General features: G+C 35.1%; 1 protein-coding gene across 47 annotated transcripts in view; it reads left to right on the top strand.

The window, feature by feature from the left end:
- foxp1b (forkhead box P1b) overlaps positions 1-24,529 on the top strand; it is a 291,166-nt gene that overhangs the window by 185,111 nt on the left and 81,526 nt on the right. For all 47 annotated transcript variants that reach the window (XR_012407405.1, XR_012407404.1, XM_073953183.1 and 44 more), the window contains 1 exon segment: positions 4,554-4,649. Coding sequence is in view for 45 of the 47 variants with exons in the window: in XM_073953183.1 (XP_073809284.1) it covers positions 4,554-4,649 (96 nt within the window). In the remaining 2 variants the exon portion in view is untranslated.

Genomic DNA, 24,529 nt, shown 5'->3' with positions numbered 1-24,529 from the left:
TACACGAACGCGGAGAAGACCATGCAAACTCCTCACAGAAACGCCAACTGACCCAGCCGAGGCTCGAACCAGCAACCTTCCTGCTGTGAGGCAACAGCATTTCCTACTGCACTACCGCATCGCCCTATTCATTTATTCATTATTATTAGTATGATTTATTATGAGTTTATATTTCAAATTTGATAAAGATAGCATACAAAATGAGATTTCTGCAAAAAGCTTTCTGAGGCTACATTGATGTCCTTCTCTCCCTCCCTTTCTCAAAAATGACCTTCCCAAACTGAAACAGTTTAATATAATTTGTTGTACATTCACATTTTATGTATCTTCTGTATTTAAATATGAATGCAGTGATTATGAATAAGAAATAATTAAGTTTATTATAATAATATGTATTTTGCCGACCTATTGCTTTTAGACAGTTCAGTGGGGAAAGTATAAACATGTAGCTAAGGTCTTCTTTTAAGTTCATGCACTGAATGAGTTTCCTCACATTTCTGCCAGTCACTCAAAATGAAGAGTTTCGGTTCAGTTATGGCACTGGAAGACTTTAGTGTTATATTCTCATGCATATTTAATTAGGTTCCTATAAATAGGCTATTTATTTATTTTTTTGCCGTGTTAGGGCCGGTTAGTGTGGGAGGAGAGGAGCTCGGAGATACTGGTTTAGGGACTGTCCCTTTCAAATATGCTTCCACCATTATTAACAGTCAGGTCAACTTGTAAATGTCATACATGTATTTATGTGATGAACAGTTTTTTGTTGTTGTTGTTTTATTTTACTGGAATTTAAATCACAAAGAACTTTGAGGGCAGAGGAGTCATTGGTATTTTATTCGTTGCTTTATCGCTGTTCCTACAATTAATTGACAGTTACATGGTCCAGTTACATGGTCACATTGTATCCATTCATAAGTCAATGCTGTTGGTCAGTCTTTTATCTGTAGATTTGACAAATATTTAACAATTGAAAAGTAATTAAATATTGATTTTTGATTGGATCCTCAATTAATTTTACTGTACCACTGTGTTGTACACAATTTGAACTGTCTTTGCTTTTTTGCAATGCAAAGATGGCTGTGTTTCAATTGACAGGGTCCCCACAGTGTTCAATGCTCCCAATTCCATGATTACTGAATATGCGGAAGTTCACTTCACTTGACAAAATTTGTTCATTCAGAACACTTTGCAATACCATCACACCAATATGATTCTATTGTCATGCATTTTACAGGAGGTTCGATGACATAAGGTTCAGCATCCCCTGTTAACTCTCTAATTAGCAAACTACAATGAATAAGTTTTCTTCCTTCCGAATGAAATCTTAAGATGGCAGAATACTGTGTGAAGTCTACTTCTAAGTATCCTCAGGTTGCTTGAATATATGTATTTATGTTTTTTACTTAAGAGACCTTATGTTAATGGATGTAGTAATTTTACGCTACCATTTGATTCGCTATCATTTAATGGCGTAAATGCTAATGTGAAATGCTCATTTGAGGAGTCATCTATTCATCTTTGTCATCTAGTCATTATTAATAATTTCATAAATAGATTTTATGGTTATAGCACTTTTAGCATCTCTTATAACATGAGCGATTAGCCTAATGCTTCAAGAATATTTTTTTCTCCTCTCAAAGTGTCATTTGCCTGGGTTTTATAAACCACAAAGAACCACAGTTTCAGCTAAAAATCTTTTAAATGTTATACTCAGAATCGTTTTGACCCTGAGTGAGTAAACGAACTTTAATTTTGGGTGAACTGTCTCTTTGAATCTTAAGGCCCTCTTTTGCTAGGAAATTTAAACAAATACTGATTAACAACACTGAATTTTGCAACATCTCAAAGATTCAAAGAAAAATATTATATATATTATATATTTTATAACCCTTTTATTCTTAAGTGTGGTGATTGTATCTTAATATATGATTTTAAATGTTTAATATAATGCATCGTAATGTGTTGATCCATGATGATGACGGTCAGTGTCAGTCAGCACTGAAGTGGCCCCTCTGTAGCCTGTTATTATATTCCTGCCTCATGATGTCATCCCACAACTCCAGTGCATGAGAAGGTCACACACACACACACGCACACACATAAACACACACACTCTCACACACACACACACACACACACACGCACACACAGCTGGTTTCTCCAACCCAGCGCTCCAGTTTTCATCACGCTGCTTCTTTACTGAGCTCTTAGAGAGCAGCATCAGACAGTGACTCTCTAATACAGGCCCATCCTTTCTCTCAAAACCACCCCCTTTTCCTCTCTTTTTATATGAAATGATGTACAAGTCACATTCAGTGCAAACCCACGTGTTTTACATGCTTTCTCGAAACCTTATATTTTTCAGATTGCTAATAACAAGCCGCTAATATCAGATAATAGAGTCTGAACTCCACCCATCGAGAAGCCCAAGGGTTGTAGATGTTCCTGCGACTGTTTGTTGAATTGTGGGAGTTTTTTTGGTGTGATGAGGGTGGAAAGAATGAAGCGGGTTATTTACTCAGATGGTTCTCTGGTGTAGGTGTGAGTCTGCCCCTGCTGTTCTATGGGAACACACTGCTTGCTTTTCTTGGTATTGGTGCCTTTTTTTTTTCTTTTTTTTTTGCTCAACTGGAGAACTTTTTTTTTTCCCCAGCACCGCTGTTGCTTTTGTTTGCTCTGGATGGCATGTCTGATTATTTATGGTGGGGGGGAAGGGAGTAGTCCAGCCAGTAAACATGTGACTGCTCTGTATTTTGTTTTCCACTCAGAGGGCCGTGTCCTTTGACAGATATTTTGAAGGCTAATAAACTTTTTATTTGCTTTATGAACAGGGGAGGGAGGGGGAGACAGACAAACAGATAAACTTAGAGAGAGAGAGAGAGAGAGAGAGAGAGAGAGAGAGAGAGGGGTTACTTTCCACATTGTCACATTGTGTACAACTATATTACCCTCTCTGTGGTATAAAGTATAAAACTATACTATAGATAAAACAACTACTGCAGTTGTTACATTATACAACAAAGTATTCTAAAAAACAATGCGCTTTTTGTGATTATTTATTACCTCTGTGGTGACCAGAACCCATGTCAATCAAATAAACGTTATTTAAACAGAAATATGCATATATACAGTTACCAGCCACTTCATTGGGTACATCTTTCTAGTACTGGATTAAACCTCTTTTGCCTTCACAACTGCCCAATATTTATATACACCAATGATTACACTAGGTACTACACTCACCGGCCTTTATTAAGTACACCTTGCTAGTACAGGGTTGAAGCCCCTTTTGCCTTCAGAACTGCCTTAATCCTGCATAGATTCAACAAGGTACTGTAAATAATACTTAGAGATTTCAGTCCATATTGACATGATAGCTTCACGCAGTTGCTGCAGATTTGTCAGAATTTCCCGTTCTACCACATCCCAAAGGAGCTCAATTGGATTGAGTTTTGGTGACTGGAGGCCATTTTAGTACAATGAGCTCATTGTCATGTTCAAGAAATTAGTCTGAGATGATGATTAGCGCTTTATGAAATGGTACTTTATCCTGCTCAATGTAGCCATCAGAAGATGGGTACCCTGGTCATAAAGGGATAGATACCTGGTGAGCAACAATACTCATGTAGGCTGTGGTGTTGACACAATGCTCAATTGGTACTAATTGGCCCAAGGTGTGCCAAGAAAATACCCCCCACACCATTACACCACCAGCCTGAACCATTGATACAAGGCAGGATGAATTCTTGCATCGTGTTGTTGATGCCAAATTCTGACCCTTCCATCCGAATGTCGCAGCAGAAATTGACACTCATCAGACCAGGCAATGTTTTTCCAATCTTCCATTGTCTAATTTTGGTGAGCCTGTGCGAATTGTAGCCTCAGTTTCCTGTTCTTAGCTGATAGGAGTGGCACCCGGTGTGGTCTTCTGCTGCTTTAGCCCTTCTGTCTCGAGGTTCGACGTATTGTGCTTTAAAAGATGCTTTTCTGCATAACTCGGTTGAAACTAGTGTTTATAGTTAATGTTGCCTTTCTATAAGGTCAAACCCGTCTAACCATTCTCCCCATATGCCAAACAAAACATGATATCATGAGAAAACATATGTATAATGCACAATTTTATTTTAATCATATTATTTTTAGCAAACACTGTTACAGTAAGTATACAGTAATGTGCTAATACTGTATTCTGAACATAGTCAGAAAGATTATGCAACCACTTGTGTACTCTCTGTTCGCTGGAGCTGTAAGCAATTCCTAGAAAATGCTTTGATAACAGTTCCTATCAGCTTATTTCACTGTTTGTTTTGGTGCATAGTCATTGCATATGTGGCCAAATGAAGCATTCCAATTTATTTGAACTTTTTAAACATGTTAAAAAGTATCTTGCCCTGCACCATCATCGCATCATTTAAAAAATATCTTTGACATCAGAAAGCAGTGGGGCTGTCCTCAAGGGAGACTCAGTCCCCGGACACAAAACAAATCATCATCAAAACTGTAGTTTTAACTTTTCTTTTCTTACACCATTTTTTTTTTCTTTTCTCACTCAGGCCTTACAAGTTGCACGGCAGATCCTTCTCCAGCAACAACAGCAGAGCAGTGTCCACAAGTCCCCCAAAAACAATGACAAACAGCCTGCAACACAGGTAAGTCTGCATGTACTGTAAAACCCAGAATATGTCCAAATGTTCTTCTTTGAATGGTTTAAATTAATTAATTCAGGATATTCAAAAATAAACCATCTCTGATATTTCTTCTTCAATGCTGACTTGTAAACACATCAATATACTGTTGCTCAAATGGTTAAAGGTTTTGGAGATTTAGATTAGACATGTTGGAGTTCCATCGTTGGTGTTGTGGATAAACTGAGCACAGAAAATCAAATTGCCATGAAAGGTAGGAGCTGGAAAATATGGCATTTTGTCGATGTTTGTAAAACCTGAAATATGTTGCTCCGGGTATGTTTTGTTGCTCGTTTCAGATGACACATCCGTAAAAGGTGCTATAAGGCATGCTTTTTTTTTTTTTTTTTTTTGCCTGTCTCAGATGCGGGTTAAGTAAACTGAATTGTTTCATGAAAAGATAATGAATGTGGGTACAAACTGCAGGCAAAGGGTTGGCAATTGTTTTTTTGTTGTGTGTATTTCAGTCATACACTTTATATCTCCAGGCAGAAAAACAATTCCTGAATAGGTCTGAGGAATGGAGAATATGGAGGGAGATAAATCACTAAAAACTGTGGGTGGGCAGTGTACCAGTTATGATCCAGATGAGCTCTGGATTGTACTGTAGCAGTTCAGAATGTAAATGTCCTTTGAGAGGTCCTAAAATACTACAAATTACTAAAACTAGCTGAAAGTGTTAAAAAGATATACACTGACCAGCATCTTGTTGCCTATTCAAGTTTTAGGAACAAAAAATAAGTAACTTTTAGTAGATCATTTGGTATCAGAAGTGGCTTATATGAAAGGCAAATGCCTCTACATTACTCTTATTTTACCAAAATAAAATATGAATATGTCTTGATTTTTAATTATTTAATTAGGACAGTAAGGTCTGACTTTGCTTAGATAAAAAGTTTTGTCACTTAACAGAAATAATGTACAGTATAGAATACAAAGTCATGATGCAGTGGAAAAAGAATGGATTTAAGAATTAAAATGAATTTTGTATGACTCCCGTGAGTTTGGAGGACTGCATTCATTCATCTCTGCAATGACTCAAATAACTTATTAATAAAGTCATCTGTAATGGCAAAGAAAGTGTTCTTGCAGGACTCCCAGAGTTCATTGAGATTCTTTGGATTCATCTTCAATGCCTCCTCCTCCATCTTACCCTAAACATCATCAATAATGTTCATATCTGGTGACTTGGCTGGCCAATCCTGGAGCACCTTGACCTTCATACGCAGCAACTTTGATGTGGAAGCTGAAATATGAGAAGAAGTGTTGACTGTTTCAGTTAAAGAATTTTGACCTCTAGAAGTTTTGCAGAACTGTAGGTTTTGTAGAGCATTACTAATGGTCCTCGGATGGAAAGGAAATCAACACTGATGGTTATACTTCATTTTAATGGATAACTTCAGACATTTTTCTTTCACTATAGTTAAATTTAATTTAACTTACAGTTTTTTTAACTATCATTTTAAGTTAAGTTACATATTATATACTGTAATTAAAACTTCACGATTCTGGCTAAAATGAGAATCACTATATTTTTTTGGTTAAAATAAAGATGATTTTCTCACGATTCTGTAGATGTAAAATAAAGGTTAATATGAGTCAGCTATTGTTATTATTTCTCAAATATATGACAAAAAAACTATAACAATATTTAATTATTTATTTTAAAAATAATTTAATATTTATTTTGTATAGACTTAGAATGGTGGACTTGAACAGACATTAAATTGGTCCTGGTCATTAATGCACAGTAAAGTGATGACCTCAGAACTATTTTTAAGTCTGATGTTGAATTATTATGTTTGAGACATATGCCTACAATCTGTCATTGACGACATTATTTGAACCAATTTTTTTTTTCTACTGGTAAAATCAGACATTTTGTCATTATCAAATTCCCTTTTGCATTATATTTAACATTATAGGCTGGAGTAGTTATACTGACACTGTTAAACATTTATTCTCAAAGTCAACACTCTGTGTTCACTAAGAAAAAAAAAACAAACACATCAAATGCATATCGTAATTATAACTCTATAATGTGATATGTTTATTTAAATGATGTGCGCCCTTTCGGTTTTATTTTCACTGGTAAGTGCGGTGCATACTTCCCGTGTAGCTCCCAAATGATCGCCCTGTGCAACAAACTATGAATATTATTTACAACTCTATTACCTGTTATTTACAGCCTATGCAGGTGACTTCACTGAAGTAGACTTCATTCATCTGTGCGCGCCTGCCCTTTCTGTGGTTACAGGTCACGGTCAGCTCATGTCACGTGTGATTTACATCATTACATGAAGACAGAAATTAAATTTTTGGGTGAATTATACCTTATGAATACAGTATGTGACTCTTTCAACACCATTGGTGTCCACATTGCTAAACAGCGTATGTAAAACAACTTGAAGACTTGTGCGGCTGCCTTTGCTTCTCTCCTGAACTTGAAAATATGATTGGCAGAATCGTGGAAATGCTGGGTTAAGATCGTCTAGGGCAGGGGTGTCCAAACTTTTTGGGCCGAGGGCCAGATGCAAAAAAAAACATTGTCCCAGGCCAAATTTGACATACATCACACAGACACACACATATATATATATATATATATATATATATATATATATATATATATATATATGGATACATAGATAGATAGATATTTATATATATAGTCAGAATTGTTAGCCCCCCTAAAATATTAGCCCCCCTGTTTATTTTTACCCCAGTTTCTGTTTAACGGAGAGATTTTTTTCCCACACATTTTTAAACATATTAGTTTTATATAATATGCAGTCTATACAGCTTAAAGTGACATTTAAAGGCTTAACTAGGTTAATTAGGTTAACTAGTCAAGTTAAGGTAATTAGGCAAGTTATTTTATAACAATGGTTTGTTCTGAAGACTTAAGGGGCTAATAATTTTGACCTTAAAATGGTTCATAAAGAATTAAAAACTGCTTTTATTTTATCTCTATTTATAAAAAATATTATCAGACATACTGTGAAAATGTCCTTGCTCTGTTAAACATAATTTGGGAAATATTTAAAAAAGAAGAAATAAATCAAAGAGGGGCTAATAATTCTGACTTTAACTGTGTGTAGATAGATAGATAGATAGATAGATAGATAGATAGATAGATAGATAGATAGATAGATAGATAGATAGATAGATAGATAGATCGATCGATCGATGGATGGATGGATGGATGGATGGATGGATGGATGGATGGATGGATGGATGGATGGATGGATGGATGGATGGATAGATAGATAGATAGATAGATAGATAGATAGATAGATAGATAGATAGATAGATAGATAGATAGATAGATAGATCGATCGATCGATCGATCGATCGATCGATCGATCGATCGATCATAACAAGAACTGCTGCTTAATTGAATGCATGTGATAACGACACCCGGTGGTTATTTATTGAATTACGTTAATTTTTGTATAGCGGGCCAGATTCTATTGATATTTTAAAATGCCTCGCGGGCTGCCACAAAACTGATTGCGGGCCGTAGTTTGGACACCCATGGTCTAGGGGGTCGAATCGAGATCGCAATCTTTTTTCAATTAATTGTGCAGCTCTAACAGTAATTAACAATTATGCTGTAGAATAATATATAATTGTGTTTATTTTTGTAGGTTATTTTTGACCGTGAGCACATTAAATGCCACTCTTTGCCATTTGTTTTTACTAAATAAACATCAAAACCACACTATTATGATGAATATTTTTAATTTCCATATTTAATTTACTGTAATGATGACAAATTTGTCACAAATAATGTTTGTTTAAAAGGAAGTTAAGTTCAGATCAAAACCCTGAGGTCTATGATCAGTCAATGTTATACAAAAGCAGTCCAAATTGATAAAAACATTGATTCCAATGTCATTTTAAACTTTGTTTGTAAGCCAGACACTTCTCTAGAGTGGAGAAAAGTCCCATAATGGCATTTAAAATACTGTAAAAAACAAAACAAAAAAAAAACAAAACATTAAATTACACACACACATGCACAGATGGATTGTTTACAATATTATGCATTTTTGAGCTCAAGCAAATATCTCCATTTCCAGTTATTAAAGGCATCTAACTTGTTTTTTTTCTGTCCTATAGAACAATACTGATGCTGCTGACATAAATATATTTGTGTGTGCGTAAAATTTGTTTGTTTGTGTGGGTGATCAGCCTTTATTTGTTTACATTTATATGGATGGTTGGTGGTACAACATGTACCTGTCAAAGCCTGACAAACAGGAAATTAAAGCAGGCAGAGCTGAAGAGTTGGCAGCACATTAGCGCAGCGTTCTTTCATCATTCGCAGCAATCTAACAAATCACGCACAATGAAATCCTGTCAGTTTTAGCACATTACAAACAAACGGATGTCTAATATGTGCGCAAGTGTGAAGAGCAAACAACATTGGCGTATTGAATGTAGGTACAGTAAGTCTGGCCTGTTTTTTTTCTCTCTCTCTGTGTGCTTTTACTCTTAATTCTGTCATCAGCAGTTATAGGGGGCGTCCTGGAGCAGTCCTCAGCCTCCGGCCTTTCTATTTGCCTATCCTTTTGTGATGCAAAGCAAATCCGGCCCTTTTCATTTCCCCATCCGCGCCCCTTTAAAAGAGAGCGGCTCGCCATGTCTGATGCAATATTTACGTTTATTTGAGATCATTCTCTCTCAGATCCTTATCTCTGTTTGAGCAAGGTGGATGTTGTTTGTTTCGTGGTGGAATCGCAGGAGACGACGGGGCATATTTGTTAATTAACGCACATCCCTGCTTTGAGCAAGACTGGTTGTTTAATGAATATATGGGATTTTTTAATTCCATTTTTGGTCTGTCTTGTTTATTAAATTGATTTATTTTATAATTTAAGTTGAATGGCTTTTTGAGTTCACTTTCTGAGCATGTGGACTTGGGATTTTTATCCTGACTTGCATCAAAGTAGTCGCCCTGATATCAAATGGTCCTAAGATTCAAATGTACATGTGTATTTGGGATCTGTGCATCTATACATTAAAACTCATGAGAATGCTTCATAGTCAAGAATTTGCATTTTGTCCACCACAAAAAAATTAAAGCTTAAAGGTTTATTGTTAATAAATGAGAACATTAAGGCAGCCATAAATATTATTAAACACTACTAATAAAAACATTATTATTATTATTATTAGGGGCCAAGCACTGAAGATGTGTAGGCACCTATTGTGTCTGTTTCAGTTCTTATTATTGTTCCTCCGGTCTCTTCTTCTTCTTCTTCTTCTTCTTCTTTTTCTTCTTCTTTTTCTTCTTCTTCTTCTTCTTCTTCTTCTTCTTCTTCTTCTTCTTCTTCTTCTTCTTCTTCTTCCACTTGTGTTTATCACAATAACTTCTGAACCGAATGGGCTACTATTAAATTCCTTTTTCCTGCCGATTCAAATGTACCTCATTACTTTATTTTCCGTCATTTTTTGCTATTTAGAATTTTTCGTAAAACCTGTTTCAACAAACTCATCGTAGGTCGTTTTTTTCTGATTGTCACTAAAATTGAATCACAAGATCTACAGACCATGCTGACCAAAAGTTATTGGATTCAAGTTAATTAGACAATCAGTTTTCAAATAACTTGCAAACAAATTTAACGTAGAGCCTGTGAAAATTGATTTAGGGCTTGGCGCCGATAATTTCTGCTTGCAGCTACATTTATTATTTATTTTTTATTATTATTATTACTATTATTATTTTTTTTATTCCTCTCCTTATTATAATGATTATTATAATTATAAGCATATGTTTATAAGTATTATTATTAATAATAATAATAATAACAATAATAACGATAATACTAATCTATTTAAATATACATAACAAGAATTCTATGCCATATACCAATACATACAGTACATGTAAATTATATCAAATTACCATATAATGTAATTGCAGTTTCTTAGTTTTTTGTATTTTTTTATTATTTAATAATAATAATAATAATAATAATAATGTTCCACCTGACAAGCACAGTTTGTATAAATATAAAAAGCATTTTCCTCCTCCGTGACAGATGTCAGTATCATACAATATAGTCTAATATAATTATTTGGTGGAGATCACCCATAAGATGCCTTAAAGGAAGAAATACAGCATGTGTGACCTTTACGCTCTGTGTGAATTTGTCTGCATTGAGGAAAAAGTCGTAACAATTAAGCTAAACAGCTCTACTCTTCATGTTGAGGGGTCAACGGATGGTGGATTCCTCTAGCCAGACTGTAAAGCAGAAGCAGCTTCAGCACACAAAGACTAAATTAACATTCAAATTTATTAATGTATACAGAGAGCATGGCCAACCTGTCACTCACACCACTGAAAAGAAAGCATGTGTGTTTTTGCCTTTCACCCTCATTCTCTCATCTGTGACTGGAACCCTATAGTGCATTCTAGTATCTACTGTATACTGTACACCATTTGTTTTTAGATTTTTAAATCAGTATGCAAGAATATTTCAATTATTTATTATAACATTATGCATGGTCATTGGTCACATTACATCTTTAATCGAGATATTTAGCATCATAATTCATAATTGGGATATTTAGCATCCGTTTTTTAAGTTTAGAAAAGTTGTTTTGCTTTGTAGAAAGTTTTTTATAGACTCCATTTTTACCTGTTTAATTTTTTTTTATTATTTTTTAATTTATTAAAAAAAATGTTTGTTCATGATTTGCAGAAAGCATCTACTAACAAGTAATTAATCAACAATCATTTGTTGACATATTAAAAGACTTTATGGATCACAGTGTAATTTTTTATGCTTCACCTCAACCCACTTGTTTTTCAATAATTGAACACAATTTTAAAATGTATTCTTCAATGTATTTTAATGAATGAGAATAAGTGTTTTTTTACATACATGCATTACTTCACTAAATGACAATATAAAATTATTGCACCCGTTTTAATTATTTATTTAAAATCATTTTTATTTAAATGTTTTTGAAACACATTTTGAGGGCATCCGCTGCGTAAAAACGTGCTGGATATGTTGGCGGTTCATTCCGCTGTGGTGACCTCAGATTGATAAAGGGACTAAGCTGACAAGAAAATGAATAAATGAAACATATTTTTAAACAGATTTTTGAAAGTTTTTTTTTTTGCGTCCAATATGCATGAAATGTACTTTTGCTGTTACATTTAAAAAAAAATGCATTTTTATATACAGTACTTATTAGCCCCCGCTGCTCGTTAACGACTCGTTAATGCACATTTTTAATCAGCCTTTTACATGACAGCAACTCAATGCATTTAGGCATGTAGACATGGCCAAGATGATATGCTTTAGTTCAAACCGGCCATCATAAAGGGGTAGAAAGGTGCTTTAAGTAACTTTGAACATTGCATGGTTGTTGGTGCCAGACAGGCTGGTCTGTATTTCAGAAACTGCTGATCTTCTGGAATTTTCATGCCAAACTATCTCTAGCGTTTACAAAGAATGGTCTGAAAAAGAGAATATTTCCAGTGAGCGCAAACTTCTGTGGGCGCAAATGCCTTGTTAATGCTAGAGGTCAAAGGAGAATGGCCAAACTGGTTCAAGCTGATAGAAAGGCAAAAGTAACTCAAATAATCACTCGTTACAACCGAGGTATGCAGAAGATCTTCTCTGAAAGCCCAACATGTGAAATCTCGAGGTGGATGGGCTACAGCAGCTAAAGACCACACCGGGTGCCACTCCTGTTAGCTAATTCCAGGAAACTGAGGCTATAATTCGCACAGGCTCACCAAAATTGGAAAATAAAAGATTGGAAAAACGTTGCCTGGTCTGATACAGTAAGTCTTGATTTCTGCTGCGACATTCAGATGGTTGAGTCAGAGTTTGGCGTCAACAACATGAAAACATTTATCCATCCTGCCTTGTATCAAAGGTTCAAGCTGGTGCTGTAATGGTGTGGGGGATATTTTTCCTGGCACACTTTGGGTCCATTAGTACCAATTGAGCATCGTGTTAATGCCACAGTCTACCTGATTATTGTTGTTGACCATGTCCATTGTTTAATGACCACAGTGTATTCATCTTCTGATGGCTACTTTCAGCAGTATAACAGGTCATGTCATAAAGCACAGATCATCTCAGACTGGTTTCTTGAACATAACAATGAGTTCACTGTACTCAAATGGCCTCCACATTCACCAGATCTCAATACAATATAGCACATTTGGGATGTGGTGGAACAGAAGATTCGAATCATGGATGTGCCTCTGTAATAACCTATGAGGCATATTTCCAGTACCTTGTATGCAGGATTAAGGCAGTTCTGAAGGCAAAAGGGCGTCCAACCCGGTACTAACAAGGTGTACCTAATAAAGTGGCCAGCGAGTGTAGTACCTAGTGTATTCATTGATGTATTAGTATTCATTGATGTATTATTATGCATAGATGCTTAGGTTTCTGCAGAAATGTCGTATTATTGTGTATGTGTATGTATGCCAACTTGCCAACTGCCTGTATTTTTCTCTCTCCTTTCGTTCCATCCAATAACTCTTTAGCTCATTATATTATAACAGCCCCAATAGCTCTTGCCATCTTGTGTGATCTATCCATCATTAGATGCTGATCTCTATTTGGTGTTATTACCGTATGAAGGCGCCAAAGCCTGCGTCAGTTTCCTTTCCTTACTCTACAGCATTTTACTTTGATTTGCGACTGCGCTTTATCACCGGTCCAGCATTTCAATCACCGTCCACCCTAAAAGACTTTGAAGATTTAAGTGTTTGCACGTTTTTGTTTTTACTTTGGTCAATAGTGAGAAACCTAATTGTTTAATTGTTGGGCTTATAAAGGAACACAGGGTACGGCAGAGAGCGTTCATGAGAAACTTTACTAATCGATGGGCGTGGAGGATGCTGGACAATTAACGGACAATATGCCTGATATTTCTTCATTAGTCATACCAAGAGAAAATCTTTATTAATAACAATACACAACACAGAGCACCATAAACATCTGGTGTACTGACAGACCGGAGCAGAGGCTAAACACACTCGGCTGGTCAAAAAACGCAAGTAAATCACAGACAAAATGACACGTGTAATTAAAAGAGTCCATGCCACTTTACCACAATGCACCTACAGCAGCGAAAGAGAGAGAGAGTCAACAAGAAAAAGAGAGAGAGAGAGGAAGATCGAGAGAGTGCAACTCCCTCCTTGCTAATTACGGTTATCACTGAAATGGTAGGGCTTGAGTCATTAGTTCCATGTGCATTTAATTAGAGGCAGTCTGAAATTGGATTTAACTTATTACTTTTTCATGGATCGCTTTCTTGTCATCACTTCAAATTGGATTGCAGCCCCAGGTAACTAATTATGCCCGCCACAGGATCAGGAGTGGAGAAATAGGTAATTAGGAACAACACTCGCGGACCTTCCTTGATAGTCCACCCTCTCCACTGAATGGGGGAGAGTAAAAAAGAGTGGCGATTATTTTGGAAAGCAGGTGTGGTTGCTGCAAGGGATGATGGGTAAGGATCTGCCACCTATGGAGGATTACTTGACGTGCAGCTGGGTTGACAGTGTTATTTTGACATGATTTTCACCCGCTGGCGGGATGCCCGTACAAGACGCATCGTGCTTTAGTTGATCATTGCACAGTGTAAATGTCATGCCTTTCCTCATGCACTCGTGAACTTTTGCCGCTTGAGCGTAAACTTTTGCCGTTCACGCTTGAGTTGTCTAGAAGATATAGCACAACAAACGTGGTGTCAGTAGGCAGCCTGAAAAGAGAGGTTGTTTGTTTCCTCAGACAGTGTTGATGCTTGTTGGGATCAGCTGGTCTGTTTGCTTGTTTTTGCTGGAAAAGAGCTGGTTTCTTCCAGACATGTGCGAATCATCTGGAGGAGATTTGCTGTATCACAAACTCCATGACGGATATGTTTCAGCTTCTCTGTCAGTTTGCTTGTTGAAAAGTCGCAACGCTCTAAGAAATAAATCTTTAAAATAGCAATAGAATTTCTGACCGAGTGGCACGGTGGCTCAGTGGTTAGCACTGTAGCCTCACAGCAAGAAGGTCGCTGGTTAGAGTCCCGGCTAGTTAGCATTTCTGTGCAGAGTTTGCATGTTTTCCCCATGTTGGGGTGGGCTTCCTTCTGATGCTCCGGTTTCCCCCACAGTCCAAAGACATTCGCTATTGGTGATTTGAATTAACTAAATTGGCTAAATTGTATGTGTGTGAATGAGTGTGTATGGATGTTTCCCAGTAATGGGTTGCGACTGAATGGGCATCTGCTGTGTAAAACATATGCTGGAATAGTTGGCGGTTCATTCCACTATGGCGACCCCTGATAAATAAGGGACTAAGCCAAAGGAAAAATAATCAATGAATGGATTTCTGACTACTCATTCTCTGGATGTTACATGACCAACCAGAAAATATGTTGATATAAAATGAAATTCTAAGTCCTTTTTCAAGTGCCTGGGACTTACGATTTTGCTGTTTGTTTGTCTCTATGAATCACTTATTCAAAGAGCACCACCTCATTAACTACCCCTGAAGCACTTTTTGTTTGATGTTGAATCCAAAAAATATATTGTTTAAACTACTAAAAATGTACATCTATACATTTAATGCTTTTATCTGAAGTGACTTACAAGCGAAGGTAAATGAAGTACTTCAAATCATCCAACGCAATCTCACTAATTCTCAGTAATAATGGCTAATTCGTATGAATTCTTACGATCTAATTCGTACAGTTTAGTACGATTTGCTCATCCCCCAATGATGGTTGGGGTTAGGGGTGGGGTTGGGTGCCACGCCTCCTTTTACAATTGTACATTTTCGTGCGACTGAGCACGTCAGAGCACTCGAAACATTCAAATTTCAATTGATATTCAAACTCCACACAGAAACCCCTCCTGGTCTTTCATAATTCTGTAATGCGATAAGAAACAAAAAACCCCAACCCATGTTTTTACAATTATTATTTTCCAAAGTAAGCCAGCTAAATATGTTCTCCCTTATTATACTATATTATGTTATTATGCAATATTACATAACAGTTCAACTTAATACAGGATTAGAATCAAACTAGTACATTGTACTAAACATGGAAAATAACATCTCAGCCTTGTTTACATTTAGTCAATTAGACTACATTATTCAACCACATTCAAAATGGATGAGATCATATAATCCGCAGTTGCATTAATATTTGTTGAATACACCATTTTTTATTACATTATTATCGCCCTAACCAAAGTGTGTGCGCACAGATGCATGCAGATACAGTACTTCATGAATGAATTCTGAGACATTATACTTTTTTTTTCTTTTTTTTTTTGTATACTTTGAACTGCTAAAACTCGGTTTACATAAGTCACTGCACAGTTTCTGCTCTGCATCTTCATCTAGAGACGGTGCAAGGAAAGTGATACTGCAAAGGGAGTTATACCGGCACTGCGATGTTCATTGTGGCAATAGTGCTTGGCATCACTGTTTTTGCATTGAGTTGAATGTTTAGCTTTTAGATGCCATATTAAGCTGAAGAAAGCTCTATTTGGACTGCTTTCATATTTTCTTACAGCACACACTTTAGCCAAACATTGCTGTCACAAATTGTGCTCTCCGCTTCTGACACCTGCCAGACAACTGATGTAAAGTAAGGCATCAGACTCCATACAGCCGATACTGATGAAGTTAATATGCCTTAATCAACCCTGAAACAGATGTTAGAGTTCAGTTCAGGAAATCCCAACTTAAAAATGTCAATAAAAGTAAATCTGTTAAACTGCGGAGTTAAATTCTCAAGTTTTCAGAGCAGAGATCAAGATTACATAATGCAATTCAGAAGCATAAATACATGAAAAACTAAAATACCTCAGAAAAGTTTTTGCTAAAATATATAATCATTAATTGTCAAATAATATTTATAGAGTATTTGAATGATATGATATGATTTGATACTGAAATGTATGGGGGACATATTGTGTTTAGTTTTTTAAAATATATTAAATTATAAAATGAAATAATTATGATAATAATTAAATACATACGACACAATTATTTATTAAAAAATAATATGTATAAAAATGCAAACATATAGGTGGTTAGGATCATTCATTTATGATTTATTTGTGATTACAAATACATATCCATTTTTTATTTTATTTTTTGCATTTTTGCACACCTTTGAGAAGTACTGTACATGTTGTCTCCTCTTCAGCAACTGAATACATTTTGAAGCGTTTTGAATTCTGTTTTTTTAAATGTCCTCCATGGTGTACTAGACTCACTTGTTCTCTCAAGCATCAGTGGTTAAAATTGCCACGTTTTGATGATGTCACAGGAAGCAATCAGTGTTTTTGCACAATCTTTCTCCTTCTGTTTCTCTTCGCCTTTCTTTTCATGATCATATGCAGTCTCTGCGAGGGCAAGTGGAGGTCAAGCGATAATGTCCTCTCGCTTTAACAAACGATGAAGGGCTCGCAAACCCCTCCTTTTTACACACACACACACACACTGCAATTCCTTGTCTTCATAGAGTGCTGCATGACACAGTGCAGAAACTACTTGGCTAATATCCTCTTTCTTTTCTGCATTTTTTTTTTTTTTTGTGTAGACCCATGGCATTGTCCTGACACATGTATACCACGGTGCAACAATCTGTAAGTCATTAGCGGTGTGTTGTGCTGGGGCTTGCTGGAGCTCGGCCAGAGCTTCTTTCAGCCTTTGGAACAGGCAAACCCAGCACAGCACTGAGTCCAGCTCAGCTCAACCCGACGTGAGTCTCTGTCTCTGTCAGCCCCCCGCTTTGGAGGGGAAGCTGAGGCTCTTTCCAGGCTCGTTTGGCCACAGGCCCGAACTGGAAGTCCAGCAGCTCTGATGATGTCAGTGTGAAGGAAGTTTAAATGTTTGTTTTGAATAAAGAATGCTTTTATTTGGTTGATAGTGCAGTAAAATCTGTAATATTGTGAAATACTGCTAAAATTTCAAATAGCAGATGCTCTATTAGTGTGTTTTACAATTCTGGGATGGTAGAGGGCAATTTTCAGCATTATTACTTCAGTCTTTATGGCACATGGTCCTTCAGAGTTCATTCTAATATGCTGATTTATTTTTTGTTATTACAATTACTAAATGTATTCACTATCTTTTTGATCCAATAAATGCATACTTTAAAGTACCCGTGAACCGAAAGCTGCAACCTTTATTTTTTATCGTATTGTGACGCAGTTCCTTGAGAAACAGAGTATTAAATGACTCAACAGTGGGTGCGCTTGTTTTTTTTTCTACTTTAACATGATTGGATTTAGTAAAGTAGGCATTTCAATCAGAAAGATTGTAAAAGTGTTTGGGGAGAGTCATTACAACCTAACAGACACCTCCTTATCGCCATTAAATTAATTAATTAAATATGTTAGCCACAACCATTTGCGAATATATATATACATAATCTGACAATTTATCTGAAAAAAAAAAACAAACAGGAAGTGCATTTTCAGATTTAAATTAAAGATTAGAAGGGAAAGTTTTTTATAATTTTTTTTCTTGATGACTTAACACAGCCATATGGTTAGTTTTGATTTCTTGGGACTTTAAAAAATAACTTCTGTTAAAACGCTTACCCTGCACTTTGTGTGGAAAAAAATGTAAACCTAATTAAAAGGAAACTTTTTTTATTTCTATATTTTAACATGCAATTACATTGATGTTTTTGTTTTTAGATATTTTATTTTAAGTCATGCATAAAAAGGGGAAAATACTATCAAAGATTTGTCATCATTTAGTTTTCCTGGTGTATAGTTATAACCTCTAATAACTCTAATATATATACACTACACTTTTTTATGTTTTTTATAAAGTTATTTTGTTCATCAAGGTGGCAATTATTAAATAAATTATTACAAATAAATTGTTAAATGCTTATTTATTAAATATTTATTTATTTATTGTATGTAGTTTCAAGTGAAATTATTACTGCATTCATTATTGCTTTTATTACTATTACGATTAATAATAATAATACTAATAATAATAATAACAACTAATTATTATTATTATTATTTTTATTATTATTATTATAAAAATAATAAGTAATATTTGAGTGATTTTTGAAGGATCGTGAGTCTGAAGACTAGAGTAATGAAGCTGAAAATCCATCATTAAAATCACTGGAATAAATTATTAAATTAAACTGTAAACTACTTTTGAACAGTTATTTTATAGTGCAATACCATTTTAGAATTTTACAACTTGTGCTGTGTTATTGAAGAAATAAATGCAGCCTTTGTGAGCAAAATCCTACTGACCCCAAACCTTTGATCGGTAGTGTGTATATAAACTCATATATGTATTTCTTGGAGAAGTAATGGACAATATATAAATAAGTGGTCCATGAAGCTTTCCAGAAAGACACAAAGTATCAAAAAGTTGCCTATATGATGTGTCTTTTTAATTATAAACCATCTTAAGATTTGCCATTATGTAGATGTGTGACAAATAGAGAAACGTTTAAATCAGTTTTTCACTTTTTGTTCTCTGTTGAGCCAATAGCTCAATAGAGACCATTACATTTAGATTTATGTACTTAGCGTATGCTTTTAATCTATTAAAAATTACAAATATTTTATTTTAAATAATTAATTAAAAAGATTCAAATGACTTAAGTGAATCAGTGGAACTGTTCACCAATGTTATGTTGTTGCTGTTGTTGTTCGTTGTTTATTCTGTAAAGGGAGTTCCCAGTCCCCATTGTATACAAAACAGCTCAAATATTATTCAATGGATGTGTCTCACAAAAGAAGGAGGGTCAAATAGGTTTGACATTTAAGACAAAATCTTCTTCTAGGCAAACTATTCCATTAAACTCGTTATCGTTTTGCCTCTTTTTTTCACTCAGTAGGAAGCATCTGCATACTTCTCATTCCTCCATCTGCGTCTGTAGCCACATATCACTCCTGTTCTCCTCAGCCATTTGTTTTTATTTTTTTCTGGTCATATTGTAAGAATGCATTATGTGTAATGTGCAGATGAGAAACAGCTTTAGATGATGCTGTCACGATGAGGTCATCACGCTTTTTTCCACACCGTCTGGCCGAGTCAGTGAGTAACGTCCAACCATCAGACAGCTGTCGCATCCACTCCGAGCGCAGACCCTTAAAGCTGCAGTGCCATTTTCAAGACCTTTTCACTTCAGTCATGTTTCTTTCGTCCCCTGAAGCTCCCCGTCTCCTCCCCTTCTCCCATCATGCCTCAAATCTCTACAGTTTTCCGCCACGGTATGCAGATGTGCGGTTTGTGTTGGTAGGACTGATTCGATCGTCCTGTGGAGAGTGGATGGAGAAGTGGTGTATATACAGTGGCCTTTATTGATATTGGCACCTTGGTTAATATGTACAAAACTGTGGATTTTATTTATTTATTTATTTATTTTTTGCTTAAAACACACATACTTACAGTGGGGAAAATAAGTATTGAACACGACTTGAAATTTTCATTAGATGTTGAAACAACCAAAGAAATACACATATGAAAAGAAAACGCATCTAAATATTAGTTTACAAATTAATTTATGTGTAATAAAATGTAATGAGCAGGGAAAAGCTATTGAACACATAAAGAAAGGGAGGTGTAAAAAGACAGTGAAAGCCCAGCAAACAGGCTTATTAACTGCTTCAGTCCAACATCTACATTAGCAGTATAACGAAGATGAAACCAGAGTGGACATTTCAGCAGGACAGTGATTCAAAACACAGCCAGGGAAACTCTCAAATGCTTTCAGAGAAAGAAAATCAAGCTGTAAAATGGCCCAGCCAATCACCTGACTTAAATCCAATAGAAAATACAAAATAAAGGTCAGTTTGGATAGACGAAACCCACAGAACCATCAAGGTTTTTACATTCTGTTGAAGTCAATTAAGTTTTTTCATATTTGGTGATTTCTATTCTATATTTATACTTTTGATTTGCTTTTAGCGACCTTCATTTATTTTTTTTTTTTTGATTGTTAAAAGTTTGAAAAAAAAAAAAAACTATTAATGACGTTGCAAACAATAGTTTAGAGTGATACACTGTCATACTGCTGTTGTACATACAGTGCAAAAACTGGTGGTAACAAACTGCCAGTACTTTTTGTGTTTTTTGACAAACTTAATTTGCTATATATTATTTTTTATACAATATATCGTTTCAAACTACAAACATTTCAATAAAGGGTACTTGGTTAAACTGCACAGTCAACAGAGCAGCGATAAAGGTCCTATAACAGAGCTGTGATTTGAGCTTGTGGCTGATGCATCTGTTGGCGCTTGAAAAGTTCCCAACTTCTGTAGCGAGTGATCCACAATGCAGTTCGGCAACAATATGCAGTGACGTCACCTAGTGGGAAGCGTTGACGCTGACACACTGTGTGAATGGGCCGTAAAAGTTAATGTGTTTTTTGTGGGGTCAAAAAGTCTCCAAAACTACAATCTGAAATCACCTACACCAACATAAATTGTTTGAAAGGGTGAAAGAAGAAAAAAAAAAAAGAAAAGTTTCAGTTTCAAAAACAAATTTGAGCATCTTGAGTTTTTGTTGTTATTATTTTGATCAAAAGGTTAAACAATGAAGACATTTTTTCACAGCCCTCTTTACGCATATTTATCAGGAGTGCTAATATTAGTAGAGGCCACACTGTGTCATGTTTATAAAAAGCTCGGTGAAGTCTTTTACGTGAATCCACATCTGACAGCCTGTGGCTTCACTGGAGAACTGACGGTTGTTTGTGGTTAGCACAAGAGGCTTGAGACGGAAGAATATGGACTATTGCAATTCATTTGTCTGTTTGAGTGCTTTTAGTTGTTGAGATCACTTTTTTATGAGCTAATTAATTAAAGTTGTTATTAGGAGCAGACAAAACACATATGGCATTGTTTTATGTTTATTACAGATGTTAAAATACCCCGCTGTGGCCTAGTGCTGCTTTGCTTGTAAAGGTCGACTGAGTTTTGTAAAGCAAAGATGTTGACTTGCTTGCTCATTTAACATGCTGGTAAATTGCTTCTTTGATTATACTGATTTTGAATATATTAGAAATATGTTTATGTAGATAATAATGGAGATGCAATGATTATATAAATTTTTGTTCTACGATTAGAGTCTGAGGAATAATCATGGTTTTACGGTTGTTATGCATTCATTAAATTCAAAACACTTCTAATTCAGAAAACCACAAAAAACTCCTTATATTTTAAAGTGTTGTTCATTGCTGCTCAGTAACTAAATAATACAGCACAAAAGAGTATTAAAAACAAACATTAATCTTTTTCTCTTTGGACTTAAAAATAAGTAAAAAAGGTTTTTGGCATTTAAACATTAGTAAGAATTTTACACTAAAAATAAATGACAGAACAATCAGTAAATAAATAAATACAAATAATGAGAAAAATATATATTTTACTAAATTCTGTACATTTTAAATTAAATCAAAGTATCATTATATTTTTTTTCTATGATTTCATGACAAAGTTAAACAACAGATTTTTATGTCGATTTAAAATATTTGTGTTTTGTTAAAAATATATATTTTGTCATAAAATAATCATATTTCAATATTAATGTACTGTTTAATTTAAAATACAAAAAAGTAAAAAAAAAAAAAAAGCATGATAGAGTTCAAGAAGTTCGTTGTTCAAATATGGTCATTCACTTCTTAAGTCATAATTTTTTCTTCCCTTTGATCGAAATGTTTTGACGACGCCTCCAAAAATAGTGTCTGACTCAAAAAAGAAGGCAGTTTGAATAAATCACAATAGCACATAAAGAAAACAGCATTCCCCCACCCACTTCATTTATGTCGAGCATCGTCAACAAAAGCTGATGTTTTGACTGAAGTCAAAGCCGCAGTGAAGCGCAGACGGTGGAGGAGCACTTTTCACTAACGTATCACTGCGGAATTAATCTAGCAAGATCTGCTCAATATTAAGCAGCTTTATATCAGGGCGCAAACTGCTAAATGTGCGCGTGATCGTTTCAGAGTTTGTGGTGTCTGAAAGATTCCCACAATACCTGTGCCAAATATCATCACAGCACATGTACTGTACTGAAACTGCTGCCGTCATGATAGTCAGAGGTCAGAGATGACTGTTTGGTCTCTGCTCATTCATTAATAGAAGTGACAGTCAAGACACGTGTGTGTGTGTGTGTGTGTGTGTGTGTGTGTGTGTGTGTGTGTGTGTGTGTGTGTGTGTGTGTGTGTGTGTGTGTGTGTGTGTGTGTGTGTGTGTGTGTGTGTGTGTGTGTGTGTGTGTGTGTGTGTACGTGTACGTGTGTGTACGTGTGTGTACGTGTACGTGTGTGTGTGTGTGTGTACGTGTGTGTGTGTGTGTGTGTGTGTACGTGTGTACGTGTTTTTGTGACATATCAGGACACAAATCTTTATAATGACATAGGTATGACACAGGTATTACAAAAAAGAGGTGCAATATGAGGACATTGGACGTCCTCATCCCTCAAAAAGCTTATAAATCCCACAGGATGAGTTTAACCAGTGAGTAAAGCTGTACACTTACTCCTGTGATGGTTGGGGTTAGGGGTAGGGTGAGGTGAGGGCAATACCATATAAGGTTTGGACAATATAAAATGAATGGAAACCCATGTAATGTACCCACTTTTCACAATAGCAAACGTATGTGTGTGTGTCTGTGTCTGTGCATGTGTGTTTGGTCCTTCAAAATGAAGGTTGTTTCCCACTGCACCAGCTGTTTTCTGTTAGTTTCACACCTGTTCTGTTAAAACCTGTTTAACACTCAAACGACTGTACTAAGGTAGTTTGACCTTTTTTACATTTTACTAAATAAATTTTGCTAAGTGTCATGACTTTTTACATTATATTTTAACATTATTTTTATATTATTTATAAGTATAAAACAAATACACAAATTTATTAACTGTATTCTAAACCCACACACATTATAAACAGCTTATTATTTAGTTTTTTTCCCCAATTTCTGTTTAACGGAGAGAATTTTTTTTTTCAACACGTTTCTAAACATAACAGTTTTAATAACTCATTTCTAATAACTGATTTATTTTATCTTTGTCATGATGACAGTAAACAATATTTCACTAGATATTTTTCAAGACTTCTGTACAACTTAAAGTGACATTTAAAGGCCTAACTGGGTTGATTCCAGTAGGTTAACTGGTTAGGGTAATTAGGCAAGTTATTGTATAACGATGGTTTGTTCTTTAGACAGTCAAAAAAATATATAACTTAAAGGGGCTAATAATTTTGACCTTAAAATATTTTTTATTTTTTTATTTTTTTATTAAAAACTGCTTTTATTTTAGCCGAAATCAAAAAGTAAGACTTTCTCCAGAATAAATAATATTATCAGAAAACCTATTAACAGAGCAAAATTTCCTTGTTCTGTTAAATATCATTTGGGAAATAAAATAAAAAAATTCAAAGGGGGGGCTAATAATTCTGACTTCAACTTTAAATACGTATGTCCATTTTTGTACTGTACTGTGTTTGTACTGTGTACAAACTCTTGTCGTTGTATTTGCACCGTATCTGTATTTTGAGCTTTTCACTCATGATAGCGCACATACTGCTGATGATTTCACAATAAAAGTGATTTGATTTGATTTGATTTGATTTGAAGTGCATATCACTGATGTTCATAATAGTTACTATGTCCCAAGATGTGTTTTATTTTACGAAGGAATTAACAGAATTTTGGCATATTTGAAATTTGACCAGAAATCTGCTACAATTGCATGTTCTGATGTTATTAAAAAGGAAGTTAATAAACTAATTATTTTTCTTATTTTTCTTATTTATTAGCATTTCAGTTTCAGTTTTTATTACATCTCTTAGCACAAAAG

Source organism: Danio rerio, chromosome 6 (assembly GCF_049306965.1).
Source record: "Danio rerio strain Tuebingen ecotype United States chromosome 6, GRCz12tu, whole genome shotgun sequence".
Taxonomy (NCBI): Eukaryota; Metazoa; Chordata; class Actinopteri; order Cypriniformes; family Danionidae; genus Danio; species Danio rerio.
This window is presented reverse-complemented; position numbering and strand designations above follow the sequence as displayed.